Source organism: Podarcis vaucheri (assembly GCF_965113315.1).
Source record: "Podarcis vaucheri genome assembly, chromosome: 4".
Taxonomy (NCBI): Eukaryota; Metazoa; Chordata; class Lepidosauria; order Squamata; family Lacertidae; genus Podarcis; species Podarcis vaucheri.
The window spans coordinates 103,036,003-103,056,772 of NC_138762.1; the positions used below are offsets into that span (position 1 = coordinate 103,036,003).

At 41.2% G+C, this 20,770-nt stretch overlaps 1 protein-coding gene and 1 long non-coding RNA gene across 2 annotated transcripts in view; both read right to left on the minus strand.

Moving 5' to 3' along the window:
• The window catches only part of LMO7 (LIM domain 7), a 148,362-nt gene that overhangs the window by 2,481 nt on the left and 125,111 nt on the right, over window positions 1-20,770 (minus strand). The window contains exons 21-32 of the mRNA XM_082221440.1: window positions 19,472-19,528; window positions 19,263-19,304; window positions 16,019-16,044; window positions 14,925-15,029; window positions 13,176-13,268; window positions 11,642-12,000; window positions 9,589-9,645; window positions 7,313-7,365; window positions 6,578-6,797; window positions 4,456-4,761; window positions 2,847-2,955; window positions 1,626-1,728 (exon numbers count right to left, since the gene is read on the minus strand). Of these exons, the coding sequence (XP_082077566.1) occupies window positions 1,626-1,728; window positions 2,847-2,955; window positions 4,456-4,761; window positions 6,578-6,797; window positions 7,313-7,365; window positions 9,589-9,645; window positions 11,642-12,000; window positions 13,176-13,268; window positions 14,925-15,029; window positions 16,019-16,044; window positions 19,263-19,304; window positions 19,472-19,528 (1,530 nt within the window). The remainder of the gene's footprint in view (window positions 1-1,625; window positions 1,729-2,846; window positions 2,956-4,455; window positions 4,762-6,577; window positions 6,798-7,312; window positions 7,366-9,588; window positions 9,646-11,641; window positions 12,001-13,175; window positions 13,269-14,924; window positions 15,030-16,018; window positions 16,045-19,262; window positions 19,305-19,471; window positions 19,529-20,770) is intronic.
• Window positions 16,330-19,256, minus strand: LOC309531739. Its single transcript, XR_014219407.1, has 2 exons — window positions 17,348-19,256; window positions 16,330-16,940 (listed from the first exon to the last, which is right to left on the minus strand). It is a non-coding gene; the product is annotated as an uncharacterized lncRNA (long non-coding RNA).

The window sequence follows — 20,770 nt, forward strand, 5'->3', positions numbered from 1 at the left end:
CTTCCACTTCATCTATAATGGAATTTGTGTAAAGTTAAAAACGCTGCCCTGTGATTTTCATATAAAGCAAAAATGTGTTGGTTCAAAGTGGAGCTGACATTTCAGGTATGTCATCTCCACCTAAAAGTAAGTCAGGTAAAGGTAAAGGGTAAAGGGACCCCTGACCGTTAAGTCCAGTCCAGTCATGGACGACTCTGGGGTTGTGGCGCTCATCTCGCTTTACTGGCCAAGGGAGCCGGCGTTTGTCTGCAGACAGCTTCCAGGTCATGTGGCCAGCATGACTAAGTGAACCAGAGCAGCACACGGAAACGCCGTTTACCTTCCAGCTGGAGAGATACCTATTTATCTGCTTGCACTTTGACGTGTTTTTGAACTGCTATGTTGGCAGGAGCAGGGACCGAGGAACGGGAGCTCACCCAGTTGGGGGGATTCGAACTGCCAACCTTCTGGTCAGCAAGCCCTAGGCTCTGTGGTTTAGACCACAGTGCCACCCGCCTCCCTTGCAAATTAAGTTAAGCAACTATTAAAATGGCGCACACAGAACAACACACATTATCCCACCTGAAAGGCCCCTCAGGACAGCATACTAAATAGCCACAAAACTTGAGTAAAATAAAAAATAATAACTATAAAAGACCCGAACAATGGAACAAACTGGGATCAAAATCCAACAGCAACAGCCCACAGAATCCATAATTGGAAGGCAAGCAACTAATACTGAAGGCTGGTTAAAAATAAGGCAGTCTTCAGTAAACACTGAAGGTAAATAAGGCAAGATAATAATAATAATGAATTTTATTTATATCCCGCCCTCCCCAGCCAAAACCGGGCTCAGGGCGGCTAACAACAATAAAACAGTACAAAAGTACAGCACAAACAACAGTCTAAAATGCTGCAGCCAGGAAGTTCCTGCCCCATGTGATCAGCAACTGTGCTTCTGATGGCAGTGGGATGCACAACAAAGCTTTCCTAAAGACAAATCTGAGTATAACAAGATTAAGAGAGCAGATGAACCAGGCCCCATAATCTCTAAGATATTTAATAAGTTAGCCACCCAACAGATTTCATGAAGCTGAATTCCTTAAAAGCATACTTAGGATCCCAGCCAATGAAAAATTAATTTTCTCAGCTCTTTATGTCAAGTCTTCCTCCAGCTGTGACCACTAAAAGGAAGCCTCCTTCTCCCAGAGGAGAATGCTCCTTCAAAGCAGAATTAAATTTATGATTTGTCATAACTTGCAATATCTAAAACACTATAAACCGGTCCTCTTCCTCCCTAATTATTACAAATCATCTGTTTAATATGTATGTTTCAATGTATCATGACACTGAGAGAAATACAAAATAATGTAAATGCTCTCCCTCAGACATACTGGTTTCTTTTAGTCCTATTGCTCCAATTGCACTTTTGGTAATTGTTCCATTTTTTCTTTTTAAATATTTCAAATCAGGAAAAAATAGCCTCATTGATCCAAGAAGAAAATCCTCCCAAATCCCAGTAGAAACAACCACTACAACACAAATCATCCCTATAGCACATGCACAGAGGAAAACTCTAATTCTGAAAAGCATTTGGTGTAGGCGTAAGTAATCAAAACTTTAGCATTGTTGAAGGAACCCCTTACTCTTAAATCTGAGATAGCAGTCATTGCAGAAGAGTTCATTGTTTCGGATCCGGACTTCAGTTCCGGCCTGAGAGCCCCCAAGGTCGCACCCACAAGCATTGCACTGTGAAGAAAAAGGAACAATTAGCAGCACAAACACATTTTGCAATGATTTTTCAAATACAAGATTTGAACCATGTACCCTCTTGAGCAAGAGCGGGAGTGTGTTAATATGCAGGAGAGGTTATAATGCTAGAAACAAGCAATGTGAAGAGCTGCGCACTTTAAGCAGAGAAGAGGAATGAGCCAGGGATTAGGAAACGAGAGTCTTGCTTTCTGAAACAGAATGATTTCCATGGCACAAAAGAATCAAAAGCAGTGATTTTGGCACCAAGCATGAGTCACAATCAGATTCCTGCCACCCTAGATCTCCTTTCTTAAAGTCTGGTCAGACTTCATGTTTACAATGACATCAGTGCTACTATTTCTGTGTGAGAATGCTTCTTTAAGTGTATCTTACTTTATTTTTAAAAATCACACACACACAGCTTCTAAGAAATGCTCAGGATGGCTTGTAATATATAACTTCAGTATACGTTGTTCATCGATTTTAAAGCAGTCATATTTTCAGATGGAACCGCCATAAAACCCATTCAATTCCAAAGGCTCACTAGAATTCTCCATCAACTTCCTGAAGACCCTAAACAAGCCAAACCAGAAGCTAAACAACCTCACCAGGAGGAGCTCCTAGGTGCCATCACTGAAAAAGCCTTACCAGCTTCAGACAGTGCTGGCATTCAACACAAAGCCCCACCCCCTTATGACCTAAGTGCACAGGAAGTTTCCTATTGGAGCCAGAAGTGTGTGGTGGTGGTGGCAGAAGAGGGACTATATTCTTCCATACATTAACTACCCTCATTGTGCGAATGCAAACAGATGAAGATTTGAAGACCGAACTAATCCACCTTACGTGATTAAGGATGTAATTGCAAATGTAGAATGCTAATTCAGATGTGTGCAAGGTTGCATGAAACCACTGATGGAACGTATTTCAAAATCCTCAATCAAATCAAGAACCTGATTATTTTAATTTGAAGCAGGTGAGCAAGCAGAGATATTTGCCAGGCTGAGTTATGCATGTAGCGCAAGGTTGATTAGCAGAGCCCCTAAGTCTTCTACGTTGCCATGCTAGCCTGCAGTGTAAGGTTCCTCCATCTCCCTGGCGTTTTGCCCACCTCTCACCTTAAAACAATGTAAATGATAGCAAAGACCAAGAGATTCGATGATCATGGCTGCTCCTTTGCCCAGAACGTTTCTACAGTATGAGCACACTCGCTTTCCACTGACCGACCTAGATACAGAACAAGAAAGCGGCTGAGAGGCAGATTTTAGGAAACTAGAGAAATGTCATTGAAAAGAAAGTGCTACAACGGCATGAGTAATGAACCCAAACCCAGGACTGCTAGAAGAAATCTGCAAGTTACTATCCTAGAACAGAAATTTTCAAATCGGGAAAAGAAGTTACCATTTCAATGATTAAATGAGTGCCTTCAGCAATCTCTCATGCAATATAGTGCCACCATAAATTTTCAACATAAATTACAATGTCCAAAACATTTCTAAATTTAGCATGCAGGAATATATGATTTAGATTCCTCTCTCTTTATCTGTGGGAAATGATTATGAATACATTTCAGAAAGTGCTCCTATCCAAATCCCAACAGCTGTATCGTTTTAGGCAACACAGCACTAGGCTGGGATATACAACAGAAACCTCTCTGAAGTCCTGCCATATAAAATTTGAAGATAACACTACTGTCTAGTTCACATATTGTATTGCTGATCACTAACAGTTGGGAGACTGGAAACTTCCCGATGAGCTCACAAATGTTTATTCCATTCCTTGCTTTGTCATCAGTAAGCATGATTTTACCGTGTCATCAAAACTGATGTAACCATGGTCTGCTCTCAAACCAGAGAGGTTAAAAACCAGCATTAAAAAGTTGCAAGAAGACAAGTATCATATTATTTACATAATATAAACATGCTCTTAATGTACATTTTTCACAGAAAATGCCATACAAAGTCCCGTATTTTTCCAGGTATAAGATGCCCCCTATTTGGGGGGACTCAAATTTAAGAAAATGCGGGGGGGGATGGCTCCATGTATAAGACAACCCCCACTTTTCAGCATAATTTTTAAAGAAAAAAACCTAGTCTTATACACGGAAAAGTACGGTATTCAACAACCCTGAAACAAGGAGGGGTGAACATGGTATTTGGGTGCTTAAATGCGTGCATTCATGTTCCAATTAAATACACATTGTAAAATGGAATTGTATAACATTAATTACCATGCAAAACTGATTTGGAACCCATAAGTATCAGTTATGAGGAAGGTGTCAGAGGGAATCGGGTTCAGTGGAAGCACATCTTGGGGAGGCCACAATCTTTGGCAGGACCCCGTTCAAAATTTCAGCCTTCCAGAAGCTGGTTGAAATGGATATATACCCAATGCCTGAGCCACTGGCTTACAGAATACATGTGTGTATGGCTTGATTTTATATACATACACTTTGAGGCATAAATCACTTTAAGAATAAAACAGCAAAAGAGGCAGAGCTGACAAAATAATTTTTATGCCCCTCTAATTATGTAGTGCAAAACACATTCTGCAGCTCTGTGTGGGTCTCCAGAGCTCGCAGGCTTAAAAATAAATGGTGCCATTTTAATTATTTTCTGCACGGATGGAAGGAGTTCATTGTTCTCTACATCATCCTTTATGAAAACTCAGTAATCTTAAGTTATACATAAAAGTTTTTAGCCAAAAGTTTTAGACAGAACCCCTTACCTGCTGCGTTGCTGAGTTCCAGACTGGGAAGCAGAAGTTGGTGACTGAGAACGGGGAACAGGAGATTGCGCAGATGGAAGAACATGAGGCAAGGATGAAGTTTTCATGGAACTGGCCGAAGGAGATGGCAGGCTGGAAGAGGGTATGCGCATGTAGGCACGATTTGAAGTGGACACTACAGGAGGTACATGGTGACTAAAATCTTGACTAGATGATAAAGACAGTGAAGATCCAGACTGGCCCATCCAAGAATGAGGCCTCCGGGAATTTGTTCTTGAAGAATCAAGGTTATCCAAACTCTCACCTCTGTACGTTAAAAAAAAAGAAGAAGATTATATGGCTGCCATTGTAGCAAGAAGGTGAAGGTTGAGCATGGACATAGTGTGCTTCAACAGGTTTGCATTTTTTTGGAAACAAAATGGTACTTTGGTCAGAGCACACCTGAAGTACTGTGTCCAGTTCTGGTCGCCACAATTTAAGAATGATATTGACTAGCTGGAATGTGTGCAAAGGAGGCCAACCAAGATGAGCAAGGGTCTGGAAACCAAGCCTTATGAGGAACATTTGAGGCAGCTGGGTGTGTTTAGCTTGGATAAGAGGAAACAGAGGAAGGCATAATAGCCATCTTCAAATATCTAAAGGGCTGCCACGTGGAAGATGGAGCAAGCTTGCTTGCTCCTGCTCTGGAAGCTAGGACCCAAACCAATGGATTCAAGTTACAAGAAAGGAGATTCTGACTAAGCATTAGGAAGAGCTTTCTGATGCTAAGATCTGTTGGACAGTGGAATGAACTCTTCAGAATGTGGTGGACTCTCCTTCATTTCAAGCAGAGAGTGGATGGCCATCTATCACGGAGATGCCTTGATGGCCACTAGCTTAGAGAACTTTGGACAAATGCATAGAGACTACTAATCTTTCTGTCTGTCCGTCCATCCATCCATTTAGTATGCCACCCTTCATCTGTAGACCTCAGGGCAGTTCTCAACATAAAAATATGGCTACATGGAACTTGCAGATTCAGAGGCAGAATATACCATTGACAAAGGGTAAGGTAAGGTTATTGCATTCATGCCCTGCTTGTGAGGTTCCCATAGGCATTTGGCTGGCAATTGTGGGAAAGCAGGAAGCTGAACTTTTCTTATGATGTTAACAATGCTCCCAGATGTTCAGATTCAAAGCCAATTTCTTTAATAGGCTCACAAAGTGACAAACTCTGAACTCCCAACTGTGAAGCGAGTTGTTTTCCACATGAATACACAGGCGGTCTAAAGGACCATGCCAAGGTGGCAATGGATTCATGTTTCAGAAGCAGCAGTTTCTCAAGCTTCAAGGAAACTCTCTTCCAAAATTGAGAGGAGCTTCAAAATCAGTTTGGGAGATAGCCTGTGGGCCTGCTGTTCCAACAAAACAAAAGCAGACCCAAGGCTCTTGAGTGTAACAAGAATAGCTCTTTCAATCTCAGACAGGGTGAATACCCACACACACATTGGGAATCCAAGAAAAATTATTTCATCAACAAATTTTGCTAATGCAGCTCAAATAGGTACAAGGATCATAACAAATGCTGCTTAAATGATACATCAACTTCAAAAACAGTGCACTACAACCAGGAATCTCACTATCCAAGGGAAAAATAAATAATAATAATAATAATAATAATAATAATAATAATAATATAATTTATTATTTATACCCCGCCCATCTGGCTGGGCTTCCCCAGCCACTCTGGGCGGCTTCCAAAAGAATATTAAAATACTATAATACATCAAACATTAAAAGCTTCCCGAAACAGGGCTGCCTTCAGATGTCTTCTAAAAGCCTGGTAGTTGTTGTTCTCTTTGACATCTGGTGGGAGGGTGTTCCACAGGGCGGGCGCCACTACCGAGAAGGCCCTCTGCCTGGTTCCCTGTAACTTGGCTTCTCGCAGTGAGGAAACCGCCAGAAGGCCCTCGGTTCTGGACCTCAGTGTCCGGGTAGCACGAATACAAATTTTCATGAAAAAACTGAAAATTTGATCCATCTCAAATGAAAATAAATTCTTTCCTTGACTGCTTTGTAAATCAATCACAGTTCCAGAATGGCATGAGCATCATACAGTCAACGATAGGCAACACAATATTACCTCCTCATTTTAGTGCCAATTAGACTAACAGGCTCTTTGTGCATACTGGAACTGCGTTGTCTGATCCAGCTGTTGTCTGTGTGTAGGGATGTCTTCTTTCTCATTTCCTGAAGGATCTGCTGTCTTTCCAGCTCAGCTGGGGACAAGCCATGCTCTTTCTGAGATCTCTTCTGTGAGTCACCAGCACTTGAGGACTGCTCGGAAAGTTTGCTCTTCATGCCTAATTTGAAAAATAAAGAAGCATAGACACACAAATCACACAAGTGCACTAAAGGGGTGGAGGGGAGATAAAAAGCAAACTCAGTAACATCTCTTATGATGCACGATACTCTATATGCATTGTAGTATGAGTCATGATTCGTGACAGAATACTGATAGAAAGGTGAAGCATTCTGCCTACTTTTTACAAAGGCAAATCTCTGCTCCAGTGGAGAAAAATACTGGTGTTAAAATGAGCTGTGAGTCATCCAAATGGTTGCATCTCCCTGGGATCTAGTGTTCAATAATGTGCACATGTCTCGACATTCTGACCCAGATCAGATCTGTACCTACCTGTACCCATAGACAAGGCTTAAGGCTAGGACCTAAGTTCTGCAATAATTCAGTCTTACCAGACAACCAATGACAAAATAATCCAGTATCTCATATTGTTTCTGAGCAGCATGCTCTGTCCTATGTTTTGCTTTGTTTTTAATCCCATTTTTCAAAAAACAAAAACATGCACACATCACTCACCATTTCTATTTGCATGATGATCATCTAGATCTGGAGTCGATCTGGATTTACTTCTAAAAACAATTAAGAAGTTACATATTACTAGCTTTACTCACCTCACCTCAACATACCCCAACCCCTCACCAACCTCCTCCTCCTTCCTTTACATGCGGCTAACCCTGCCTCCTCTCTCCCTTTACATTCCTCACTTTACAGCTCAACCAAACCATGGACCACACAAGCTGCAAAGGAAGAGCCTGGGCTAGGCCAGCTCCCCATCATCTGCTCTTCTGCTGCTTCCCTCCTCAGACTCTAGCACCACTGAGGCTGAAATGGCAGCAGTGGTGTAGCAGACGGTTGCCAGGGTGCTACCACAGTCTGTCCTAGTTGTTCCTTTCACCATGCTGCTCATGTGACAACAGCATTATGATTTTATTATACGAGAGATTTAATCCTGCACAGCATTAAATCCATACCCATATATATGGAGAACCATCCAGATAATAGTCCAGACCCCTAATCTGCACTACTGGTGGGGATTAAGATGTGGTTGAGGTGTCCCTCAGCTGTATTCCACCAGTTTTGGGTTGGCAGGGGGAGCCCACATGTTAGCACAGTTGGTGTGCCTGCTGGGGCAGCTGACACAATGGCCCCAAACGGGGCATTTTAGGGGTGGGGTGGAGCAAGCGACAGATCTGATGGAACAAAAGCCAACTCATATCTTGGTGAGGGATCCAGTTGGAGCCCCACTGGCCCAGCCTAAAAGCTGGTGCTGCAAAAGAGAAGAATCAACTGCCCCAACCTTCCCCACAAACAGCGGAACTGTAAATGTAGTAGACAACCCATTGCTCCACAAGCTCTCTGCCCCTATTAGGGTTGCTCCCTTAAAACACTCAGGAAATAGGGTCAAGCAAATGCATATGGATAAAGCGAACAGGAGTCCCAGGAAGATTTGGAGGATTATAGACTGCAACATATTGAACCAGTTCATTTTGATTTTAATTTCGAGAGGAGCAATCTTATAAGGTGGGAAATAACTGCTGTTTCAATGTTCACTACATAAGGACAATGAAGATAACTAGGCACTAATGGGAAAATGCCTCAGACATATGGATATGAATGGAAGATGTAACAATTAAAAATAGATCAGGAACACTGAACATATTTCCCTCCCTTAATGTCCTATGTGACTACAGAAGCTCAAGCAAATCCTGTCACTGTTGATATCTTTGCTCACTTCTACGCCTACTCTTTGCTTTTCATATTTTAGATTATACAACCATGTGGGTGAGCAGCCTATAACAAAGTATGATGTAATGACGGTCAATAGTGATTGAAGACAAAAAAATAACAGCTGAAATTATCTGGTGCCTCATTAGGCCAGTCAAATCTAAATTTTCCTCTATATTGAAACGTATACTGATAAACATGGTGCAGAGGCTGTTGTGAATCACAGAATTACACTTTAACATCTGACATTGCTACATTACATCATATCTGAAGGGCTTCCAAAAATACTATTAGTATATGCTTTTATCTCTTCTAAAAAACCAAATATCTCTTCTAAAAACCCCAAAAATATTCTGCAGCTGTGGTGGCTTTGTTTTATTGTGGTATGATCTAAGGCAGGGGTAACTCAGCTAGGTGCTGCCTAGATGCTCTTATCAGACTCATCACCCTCTAATCACTGGCCACATGTGCAGGAATTGAAGTTCCAACAACCTCCTTTACTACCCAAGATCTAAGGCAATGCAGCTGAAATGACACTTTATCCCATCATACTTCCATAAAAAGGTAAAGGGACCCCTGACCATTAGGTCCAGTCGTGACCGACTCTGGGGTTGCGGTGCTCATCTTGCTTTATTGGCCGAGGGAGCCGACGTACAGCTTCCGGCTCATGTGGCCAGCATGACTAAGCCGCTTCTGGCGAACCAGAGCAGCGCACGGAAACGCCGTTTACCTTCCCGCCGGAGCAGTACCTATTGATCTACTTGCACTTTGACGTGCTTTCAAACTGCTAGGTTGGCAGGAACAGGGAACAAACAACGGGAGCTCACTCCATCGCGGGGATTTGAACTGCCGACCTTCTGATTGGCAAGTCCTAGGCTCTGTGGTTTAACCCACAGCGCCACCCGCGTCCCTCTTCATACTTCCATAGTTGCCCATTATTAAGTAATCCACAAACTAATGCTGTATTTCCCTAAGCTGTACCAGGATTCCAGCATTTCAGAGGCACACTTGTAAAAGAATCCCAAACAAGCATAAATTGAAGGACAGGGAAGCCAGCATAGTTTTACCTGTTAGTACTGAAGTAGCCTGTTGGTTCATCAGAATTTCTTGATGTTTCAAAATGCCTAAAGTAAACATGCATTAGAATGAATAGATTACACAGGAAGAGATACTCATTTGGCTGGCACTGCAGGAAGATACAAAACCATGAACAATAGCCTCCCACATATTGAACAAGAAATTCTTGCAGATCTGGATTTGCATCCAAGAAAACAGGAAGCTGTAGGAGAAGGGATGGCAGATTAGGAAGTTAGACCTGTTCTCTGTTGTATAATTTACAACAGCAGCATGACTTGTCTTAGAAATGCTCAGTGCCAAGTTCTGAGCATTTACAGTTTGCAAAATAAAAATAAAATAAAATATATACACAGTATATTTCACTTTTGCAATGCAAGATCTGATGTTCTTATGCACTCAAATTCATTTTTAAGGTTTGGACACAAACATTGGAAAGACACAGCGATGGTGTGACTGAGAAGCACATGGGCAAGAGAAGTCTGTGGAGGGAGGAAGAGAAGTCAAAACCTCCCCCTCTCTGCAAACTTACTTTCTGCAGCTGAGCAATGAGAAAGCAAGGACCTGCTCCCATTTCTCAATGGGCAGAGATAGCTGATTATTCAGACAGCTTTCAGTGTGCCTGGATGGCAACTTCTGCTGGATTCCTTTTGGTGTGCTCAGAAAAGGGCTACCCTTAGTGCACAGAGAGGAAGCCACAAGAACAGCTTGCAATGTTGCCTCTCTAGTGCACTAAGACGTGGGAGTGCAGTGCAGAAAGTCTCAGTGCAGAAAGAGAAGAAACCGGAGGGAGGGGAGAGAGGGAGAGAAATGGATGGGTGCTAGTTAAAGGTGTGTGACTGTCTGCTGCCTGGCCACAGCCACCTATGCAAAGCAGTTTCCAAAAGCTTTACACGAGAGTAATGCGGCCCTTGCCTTCTTCCCCCCAAAAGGATTCCTGCCCTGGTTTAAATACAGGTAGATCTGCAAAATCTGACAGTCCTGGTGGGCATCCATTGTAAGTGGTAAGGACTATGTACACACAGCAAACTAAAGCAGTGGTGGCAAAACTGTTGCCCTCGAATGCTCACCAGCCTTGTCCAGCATGGCCAATAGTCAGGGGTGATGGGAGCTAGAGGGCCACATATAAGCCTTCATTGACCTAAACAAACATGCAAAGGTAATGCCTATGTTAGCATCTATTCTCTTAAACCATGCTGGTTATCTGTGCATCGGTTTGCAACAGGCCTGCAACAGGACTTGCTAACTGTAAATCGCACAACAATCAGCTGGTTTAAGAATGAGGGAGGCACAACTGATGGCAAATACTTAATCCAGCTTTCCTTGGTAATTTTTGCTGCAGTAGCTGCAACATGTTTTTTGGGCTCAGGCTTTTGCTGGCAGCATTCCGGATGATGCACTGGCTGGAGCCCAAGAATGGAGAGCTTAACTGAAACAGTTCTTCTGGAAATCAGTCAGTGTAGTGTCATGGAGAGGGAAAGTGTTATAGTTATTATGGTTTAGTGATGGGGCACATTTCTGATTCCTGCATCCTAACATATCAAGTGAGGATAGGCTCTAGAGTCCCCAAAAGTCCAGGGAGATCCTAACTGAGTCATATATGGGGTTCTTGCCCATTGTAGCACTTGGTGTCAGCCCTCCTGAAAGACCCTATTATTGATTTACGAAGGTGGGATGAGGATAAATATATAATGCTTATACTGATGTGTGACAAGAACTCTATTAGGACTTGGTTGCTGCTGCCAAGTGTGTATTTGCATCCAGGGATACTTGCAGCCATGGGAAACAGAGCTTTTACCAAAATCCTACCACAAACCTCAACATAAATAGTTCAGTTAACAATTTGAAACTTACATTGTTTCAAAACAAGCCTATTGGCTGATTCTATTGCTTTTTGCACTCACAAGTACTTGTGCATCAATATAATAAATTCTCATGAATATAAAGTATTTTAGTCATACATTTTTGAGCGTATGCTTATGCCTTCTGTAGGTCACTATAGCAAAAAAAAAAAAAAAAAACCATAGGGAAAAACTGAATGCATACCTTTGGTACTGGGGCCTCTGTATTGAAGTTTCCTTGACTTGTTCAACCTGCAATTTCTGTTCTGGTGCTTCCTGATATCTCAGCTCCTCTGCATAGGACACATTTCGCTCCTTCTCACGTTCTAGTTCTTGGCGCTTCCTCTCTTGTTCTATTCGTAATGCAGTTGCTGCTTCTTCCAGCCTCTGGGCCTCCTCAAGACGTTTCCTTTCCTCTTCCTTCTTCTCCTGTTCTCGTTCTTCTTCCCATCGTCTACCAGCCTCAGAATAGTCAGTCTTGTGATCCCCATTTGCTCTCCACATGGAAACAGGAGGTTCTTGTGCAGTTACAGACACAGTATTTGGCTTTAATACAGTCTCCTCCTAGAAGAGAGTGCAAGGCTTATAAAAATGAAACCGACAGGATGGCGCAGAGTTTTAGGAAATGGAACCATTGAATATTATTAGCACTTGCCTCTAACTTTTAAAAATAATGGTTTTTGCCATATTTAGCACATTTAGTACTTCTACTTACGTTTTATTTTACTTGTTTGCTTTAACTTAAAGCAGGCATTTATTTTTAATTTTTAACCCATTTTTAGCTTTCTGTATTGTATTTCTTTTCCACTGCTTAGGGATGATTGCAATTAAGTGGTCCATTATCAACCATTTAAGTCTGTCACACTGTAAGTTTACATGATTAAATATGATCTTTGCATTTTATGGATCTGGGAACTGAACGCTATACCTGCTAAGCCTCTGGCGACTGAACACTTGTAAATTAGTTAGTATGACCTGCACTGTAGAGCCCTCTGTGCAGGACTAAATCTATCTAAACTTTCCTTGAAGTCTTCCAGCAATCTCCATGGCCATGGACAGAGACAACTAAAAGATCGATGGTAGTTTGTTGAAATGAATAAAGGTGAATGTGACAGTCTTTCGTCCATCCACCTTGTATCCAAATTGACAATGCATCCATTGTAAAAAAAAGTCTTACCTGGACTTCCTTCTTAAGATTTTTAATTGAAACTGGCTTAAGGAAACAGATCGGCAACAGCTGGTGAAGGTAAGCAGTGACACAAAGACACAAATTAAGCCACCAACTACTACACAATATGTGTTTCGTAATAAGAAATTCTGCTTGGATCTCTTAGTACAGATTTCCCCAAACTAGTGCCTTCCAGATGGATCTGGACTTCAACATGGCTGATGGCAGTTGTAGTTCAACAACATCTTAAGGGCACCAGGTTGAGGAAACCTATCTAAATGGAACTGTTAGCATCTGTTTTGACTTTCAATGTTTTTTAATGCACATTTTAAGATGATTTATCATTACTGCTAGAAACTCATGCTATTCGTGGATTTGTGATTTTTAGTTTGTCCTGATGAATCTATTATTATCATCCTTTTCCTGCTTAGATTTTCTTCTAGTGGAATATAGTTGCCTGCATTTCCTGATTCTGATGTGTTTGCTTACTAGCCAGGGAGAAAGCAAATTGTAAATTTTGTTCCATGGAAGTACAAAGAGAGTGTAATCCACAATAAGTTATAGAGCTCACCTCATGTAAGTATTTGGAGTTCTCCTTTTCAGCCTCTTTCTGAGCTTTCAGCCATTCTTCCTTCAGTCTCTCTTGTTCGCGCCTGTATTTCTCCTAGGTTTTTTTAATTAAAAAGTGTATTAATTTCATGGCATAATTAGCTGATTAGCGTATATTTTCTGTCAATATAAACTCGATAGAAATGTGGTATGATCACTGTACTGTACAAAGTAAGATAAATCCATAGTTGGGCAAGCCTTGCACACACTCTTTTACATTAGAAATATCAGTTTCATTTCAAATGGTGCCCTCTCAATAATGTCAAAATCTCAGTACTCTTATGAAAGCTAGTTCTGGCCAATCAATGGCAAGGGAAAGTACTTTCTAATATACAAAAAAAACAAAACATTTTTGACAATGTGTAAAGGCATGGGGCACGAGTGGCAATGTGGTCTAAACCACTGAACCTAGGGCTTGCTGATCGGAAAGTTGGCGGTTCTAATCCCCGCGACGGGGTGAGCTCCCGTTGCTCGGTCCCAGCTCCTGCCAACCTAGCAATTCGAAAGCACGTCAAAGTGCAAGTAGATAAATAGGTACCACTCCGGCAGGAAGGTAAACAGCGTTTCCGTGCACTGCTCTGGTTCGCCAGAAGCAGCTTAGCCATGCTGGCCACATGACCTGGAAAAACTGTCTGCAGACAAACGTCGGCTCCCTCGGCCAGTAAAGCAAGATGAGCACCACAACCCCAGAGCCATTTGCAACTGGACTTAACTGTTGGGGTCCTTTACCTTTAAAGGCATGATGGCACAGAAGTATAATACAAATTTGTAATTGATTTTAACGCTGTACAGTGGTACCTCGGGTTACATACGCTTCAGGTTACAGACTCCGCTAACCCAGAAATAGTACCTCGGGTTAAGAACATTGCTTCAGGATGAGAACAGAAATTGTGCAGCGGCGGCACAGCGGCAGCAGGAGGCTCCATTAGCTAAAGTGGTGCTTCAGGTTAAGAACAGTTTCAGGTTAAGAACAGACCTCCAGAACGAATTAAGTTCTTAATCTGAGGTACCACTGTACAAATACAGTAATTGTTAGCTAGGTACTTTCTCATTTACCTATTATTTTACTTCTTCCTATAAGAAGCAACCCACTCTTCCTAGAAAGGAATGGGTTAACCTTAACTTCTGTTTAGGGAGCAAAAATAAGTCATCAGACTTTTAACATTTCATCTCAAAGCAGGATTCGGTTTTGTCTCAAACATCTAGTTTCTCAGAGATTTGTACAATGGATTAGAACACAGGGAGGTTGGGCAGTAATAAACACACAACTGGTTTTCAGACAGCTGCATTCAGGATGCATAAGAACATATTAAGATGGCATATGCTTTGCCCCAGAAGCCTTTTACTCTAAAACAGATGACAAGACATCAAAATAGGATGAACTCAGAGGTGCTTATTTGGAAATAAAACCTATTAGCAAAATGAGATTTTATTCTAAGTATCTATACAAAGGGTTGGACCACAAAGCAATTATAAACCACATATTGATACCATGTTTAGTATCAATGGTGGCGATTTCCATCTTTAATTGCTTTAAAATAGCAGTTATATACTCTCCAAAACCTAGCCTCACTAAGTTAACCTTAAATCACTATAGACCATTTCTATTGGCAGCATAAATTCCAGAATAGGCTTATTTTGGAGGTCAGTCTGGCTGGCCAAATCCAGAGCCAACCTTGTAGTGATGGACATGGCATTATTAAGTCCACACCTGAAGTAAGCGATCCTGTTCTGCTTGCCATTTCTCTTGTCTTTTTCTTTCTTCCTCTTGATCCCAGGCCCAGCGGCTAGAAGCACTGATGGGTGGAACTGGGAGCTGAAACACAGAAACATAAAATCAGCTAGAGCAGAATGTTTTGTTTTGCTTTGAACACACACACAAATTTACAATGTCAGTTACAGTCTTAGACCAGAAATAGATATTTGGCAGCGAACGTGGATTCCCAGTCTTGAATTTGTCTTAAGTTTGACAGAGTGGGCAGATAAGGAAAATGCTTAACCCTGCACACTTTTGCTCTGCAAGCTATCACACCGACCCAACTTGGCCAGTCTTGGAAAGTGCCCAAGGAAAAGAAGGGTTCAGCTCTGTTCCTCCCTGCTTCCATGGACAGTACCCATCCCAGGTTTGCATATTAAGAGGCAATTCGAACTGCTAGGTTGGCAGAAGCTGGGACAGAGCAACGGGAGCTCATTCCGTCGCACAGATTCCAGCTGCCAACCCTATGATTGGCAAGCCCAAGAGGCTGAGTGGTTTAGACCACAGCATCAAACGCCGGCTCCCTCGACCTGAAGTGAAATGAGCGCAACACCCCACAGTCACCTTTGACTGAATTTAACCATCTAAGGGTCCTTTACCTTTTTACCTTTAGAGGCAATGTGATATTGGGAGTACTTTTTGGATCCAAACATCTGGTTACATTCCTTGTTCACCAAATAAAGCTATCTTATGAAGAACCTTTCTTTAGGTTTCAAGCAGGTAGATTTACAGTCACGGGGTAGTAATCCACTACAATAATTAATATGACTAAGCTAGATCCATTAATTTAAACAGGTCTGCTCTGAGCAAATATTAGTTGAATACCACCCATTGTTCTTGTTCATCAGTTTTGAAAGTAATAATTTTCATGATAATGTGTGACTGTATATTTTCCCCCAAGTTACGCATTATTCTATTTTATCTCATAATAACATCTTTATTGCTTTGAGTATTCATTTTCATTTGTGGGAATGTACGTATTTTTTAATGTTATATTATTATCTCATTAGTTAAAGACTATTTACTATAACTTAAGCAGCAATACTCACATCAGGAATGGCAGGCTCTGGGCCTCCTGGCAGTGAGAAGAAATAATTTTAAAAAGAAAGAAAAAGAAACTTTGTTAGTATGACCTGGAAGATACAATTTAAAGTTGTAGGCTATTGGAAGGCACTATTTAAGCTGTTGGGCCCATTCCCTTATCAGATCAAGGACTTTCAGATGAACAAACACCTATTAGAATTGTATGATTTTACAGTTTTTCATCAGTTGGACAAGCAAGGGACAAACAGCTGTTCTACATGGAAAAACACACAACAATGATGGTAATCTTAAGGATGAATATGTGCGTCACCACATCAAGAGAAAACTGAGAGAAGTCTTTATTTTCCCCAGACTTTCCCCAGGGTTTCATAATGCTTGCCAAAGCAGTATTTTATCAGGAAGTTATATTCCTGCATTTTTTTTCAGATCGTAATCCACCACAGGCTTCTGACCACAATAAGCAGGAAAAGATAGCAGTTGTAGGACAATTAGGGAGTAAGGATCTCTCAGTATGCACTGAAACGTGGATAGTCTTAGAACGATATAAGGAACAGCAAAAGAAAAACACACAAAAAGAGATATCGGGATTAATATATCACACATCAAATTCAGTGAACTGGGTTGGAAAAGACCTCCCTCTTTCCTCCTCTCCCCAACAACCCATACAACCAGAAACGAGGAGTGAACCAGAAAAAGATGGACACATCCTATTACCTGCCTCAAAAGATGAGTAGCACTGGCAGAAAGCACAGTACAAAAACAGGCTGCATGAGCACAGCACATAGTTCATGGGTGCTGGATGCAAGATTCATCACTCAATGGCTCCCCCCATCCCACTTTAACAATGCACAATGGAAATATCAACTTAATGGATATATACAAATTTGTAGACACCGCATAGATAGCTGTAAATATGCAATAATATTACTTAATACAGTGCTGCCCCGCAAGACGAAAGCCTCGCAAGACAGAAAACCCGCTAGACGAAAGGGTTTTCCGTTTTTGAGCTGCTTCGCAAGACAATTTTCCCTATGGGCTTGCTTTGCAAGACGAAAACGTCTTGCAAGTGTTCCGATTTTTTTTCGCTCCCCTCCTTTTTCTAGCCGCTAAGCCGCTAACAGCCTTTTAGCTGCTAATCCGCTAAGCCTTTAATAGCCGCTAATAGCCTTTTAGCCGCTAATCCGCTAAGCCTTTAATAGCTGCTAAGCCTTTAATAGCCGCTAAACCGCTAATAGCGCTAATCCGCTAAGCCGCTAATAGGGTTGCTTCGCAAGACGAAAAAACCGCTAGACGAAGAGGCTCGCGGAATGGCTTAATTTCGTCTTGCGAGGCACCACTGTATTGCTTTAGTCTTAAAAGAATTCATCTCAACTTTAGCAATACCACAAAGTTCGCTAAAGAATCTTCTTTTAAAACCTGGCTAGAACCACAAAGCCACTTTTCAATTTAGAGATAAGCAAAAGCTCATCACAAAGTAAAGAATGCACTGGGGGGAAATACCCCACTTCTCCTAACACAGTATACAATTAAACAACATATTATTTGAAAGTTACTACTCATTTACTTTTCTGAAGGTCTAGGGCCATCAATAGGAATGGCTCCCTTTTTGTTGTTTTTAAAGAAACAGCTGCACATACATTTTTATCTTGCTTACCAAAGACATTACATTGGTGTATAATTCACTTTCATTCCAACCACAGTTTAACTTCTATGTGATTCTCCTTAGCACCCATTTTTGCAATGCCAAAACCAACCACATACAACAGATGGGTCAAGTTGTGCTTTTTGCTTTGTCTGATAGATTTTTAAAAAAATTACTAGATATATTAATCACTCAGCATAATGCTCTTAGGGCAGCGTATATAAAAATAATAAAAACACGCACAACAGAGGTCAAATACAAAATCAGTAGGATTGGTTAAGTGCTCCTGCACTGGAACTGTATGCTGAGAAACTGCACAACTTCCAGAGAATTGCAACACTAGCAGTAATATATATATATTACTACTAGTGTTGCAATTCTCTGGAAGTTACTTTAATACTTTATATATACACAAAATAAAGTATTGGGATTATGGTGGCAGACTGCAAATAATTGTGTAGAGGTTGTTATCTCTTCTGGTCTACTGTATAGGAAACGTTTAACAATCATTTCCCATCTGCAACACATGGGCACTCTCAGCAGTATTTGTTATCGAGGGAAGATACGTATTTTTACTTATTAGTGACAATAAAGTCTCTTTGCAACAGCTCCACCCTGCCCGAAGATGAGCGGACCCTCACATCAGATGACAAACATGCCATAAAAAGATGAAGTGGAAAATTCTAAGGAAACCAGTGAAGATAATAAGACCACGTTCCATACCTGTCCAGCAGTCTGTATTGTGAAGCGCATTCCATGTTCGGAAAAGCCCTACCTGCACAGCCAGAGAAGCTGGGGGATTGAAATGTACAAGGCAGGCCAAGGCCTCCCATTCTCCCCTCCGTTGGCTTTGAAAAGAACTTATAGAGGAATATGCCGTCACAATAAAGGATGCTTGACAGCTATGCTGAGACATCGCAGATACCTGCGCTAACCCCATAAGCACAGGATGTACTGTAATTCACTCAGCAGTATATCACTAGGACAAACCATCCAAACAGAGTCAAAGAGAAGCATTTTAATATTTTGTACTTATCAAAGGGACATATATATTCAAGGGAAAACAGAACTTTTGTGATACTTAATGTTATAATAAATGTGAAGTGCCTTAATCACTTCAACACATTCCATGTGCACAAAAATACTGAAACAGGAAGAAGCAAATTACTGAAGTGAAAATGAAGGAGGTGAGATGCAACATGCAAAGCACACTAGGAGAAGCCTTAGAGAATTGTGACAAACCATTCACAGCCGAGACACTGTCATTTGGATTCTTAAAACCCTTTTCCAAAGTATTTTGGAGCCATAAGATTTGCTCATGGTTATGGAACAGGCATTTTGTAATTAGCTACTGCATACTAATCTGCCAATTTTTAATAAATCTAAATCGTATTATGAATACATTTAAATTTGACTGCATTTCTCGAGTTGGGAATTTATTGTAGCATGTCTGCTGCTTTGCTCAGCGTAATGGCATTTTGTAGGAAAGCTGCAAATCCGAACAAAGGTTTCTGTACTTCACACTGCTCCCCAGTGAGAAGAGCGTTTGAACAAATATCAGAAGTGTAAAAGGTTTGAGATACAGAGGAACACACAAAGCCCATTACCACAAAGGTAGACCCATGAATTGTAAGAAAAACCTGATGACCCTAAGGAAAGAATGGAAACAGATTAAGCTAGTTTGGCATGACGGCAACAATCAATGACTAAAGAAACTTAGAACCCAACACCAGAGACTTGTTAAGAAGAATGTACATTGGGGAACAATTTCATGAAAGTACATGAAATGTTAGCTTTTGGGGTTGTTGTTTTTTACCTTGTTCAAAAAACTGTGATCGCCTTTTTAAGTTTTTCAAAGAAATGGGTTCTGTGTCTATTTGAAAAAAATATGAAGATACAAAAGAAGTCAGTGTGGTGTGGTTTGGCTTTATTTAATATCTGTCCAATGGATAAACACTATTCAGAGCATCTGACTTAAGCTGCATTGAAACAAACATCTTGCCAGCATAGTAGCCTATGTCACAGGAAGGTGTTTACCAAAGTACAGTGCTCCTACTCTATACATCATCTTTCAGTGTTCAAAATTTCAGCAGAGGCAGAGCTAGGGCAGTAAACGAGATTGCTGGGAAATGAACAACCGGAAAACCTGGACATTGATCTCTGTTCGTTTCATTGGGTGGCCTGGGATAAGTCATTATCTCTTGGCCTGAACAACTTTACAGGATTGCTGTAATATACTTCCACATCGGTGCCCTGAACTCCTTGGATGAAGAGTGAGATAAAACATATAGTAATATCATTAAATGTTGTCCTGTAGGGTCTGGATGGGCTTCTTGCTCAGACAAACGTTTCGTTCAATTCTTTAGTTATTTATCATTTTGTACATGCTACTTCTATTCTGCTTGCCTTTTTAGAAAGCTCACATCAGCCTAAAGATAACTAACAAACAAAACAAATCTTAAGTAAGTGCCCTGAGCTCATGACAAGCATCAGGTGTCCTTAGATCAGCAAATGTGGTGTCTTCTTGCCAGTGGAGAGTTCACTTCAATTTCTATGTGCTGCAGGCCGGAGTTATAAAAATGCATTCTTAATCTAACTGCACGGGTATAGGCCAGACTTGAGAAACTCGGGCTCCCAGATATTGCTGGACCACAACTCCCATCTTCCTGATCCACCAGGACCAATGAGGATGATGGGATTTGTAGTCCAACAATATATGGGGTTCCAAGTTTGAGAAAGGCTGGCATAGGCACACAAAGCTGTTGCCATCAACACACCACTGAAATAAATGGAAACTGCAAGGGAAACTAAGCTCTTGGGCTGAAATGCTTTCTAGTTTTATATTACAGGATAGGTTTTCTCTTCCTTTGCCTTCCTCAAAAGTCTAAACTTTCAAAAAACATACACTAACTCCAAGTCTTACTGGGCACACATAAGTTTTCACCATACAATTTTCTACACATTGAATAGACTTTTCTTTTTTCTTTCAAAAGCATTTTACAGAGTATCTCCCTCTAAGCGCGCGCGCACACACACACACACACACACACCCCAAAGCTCGGATTGACGTGACAGTGAAAGGCAGGTAATCCCATGAACTTGCTAGGACCTCAAT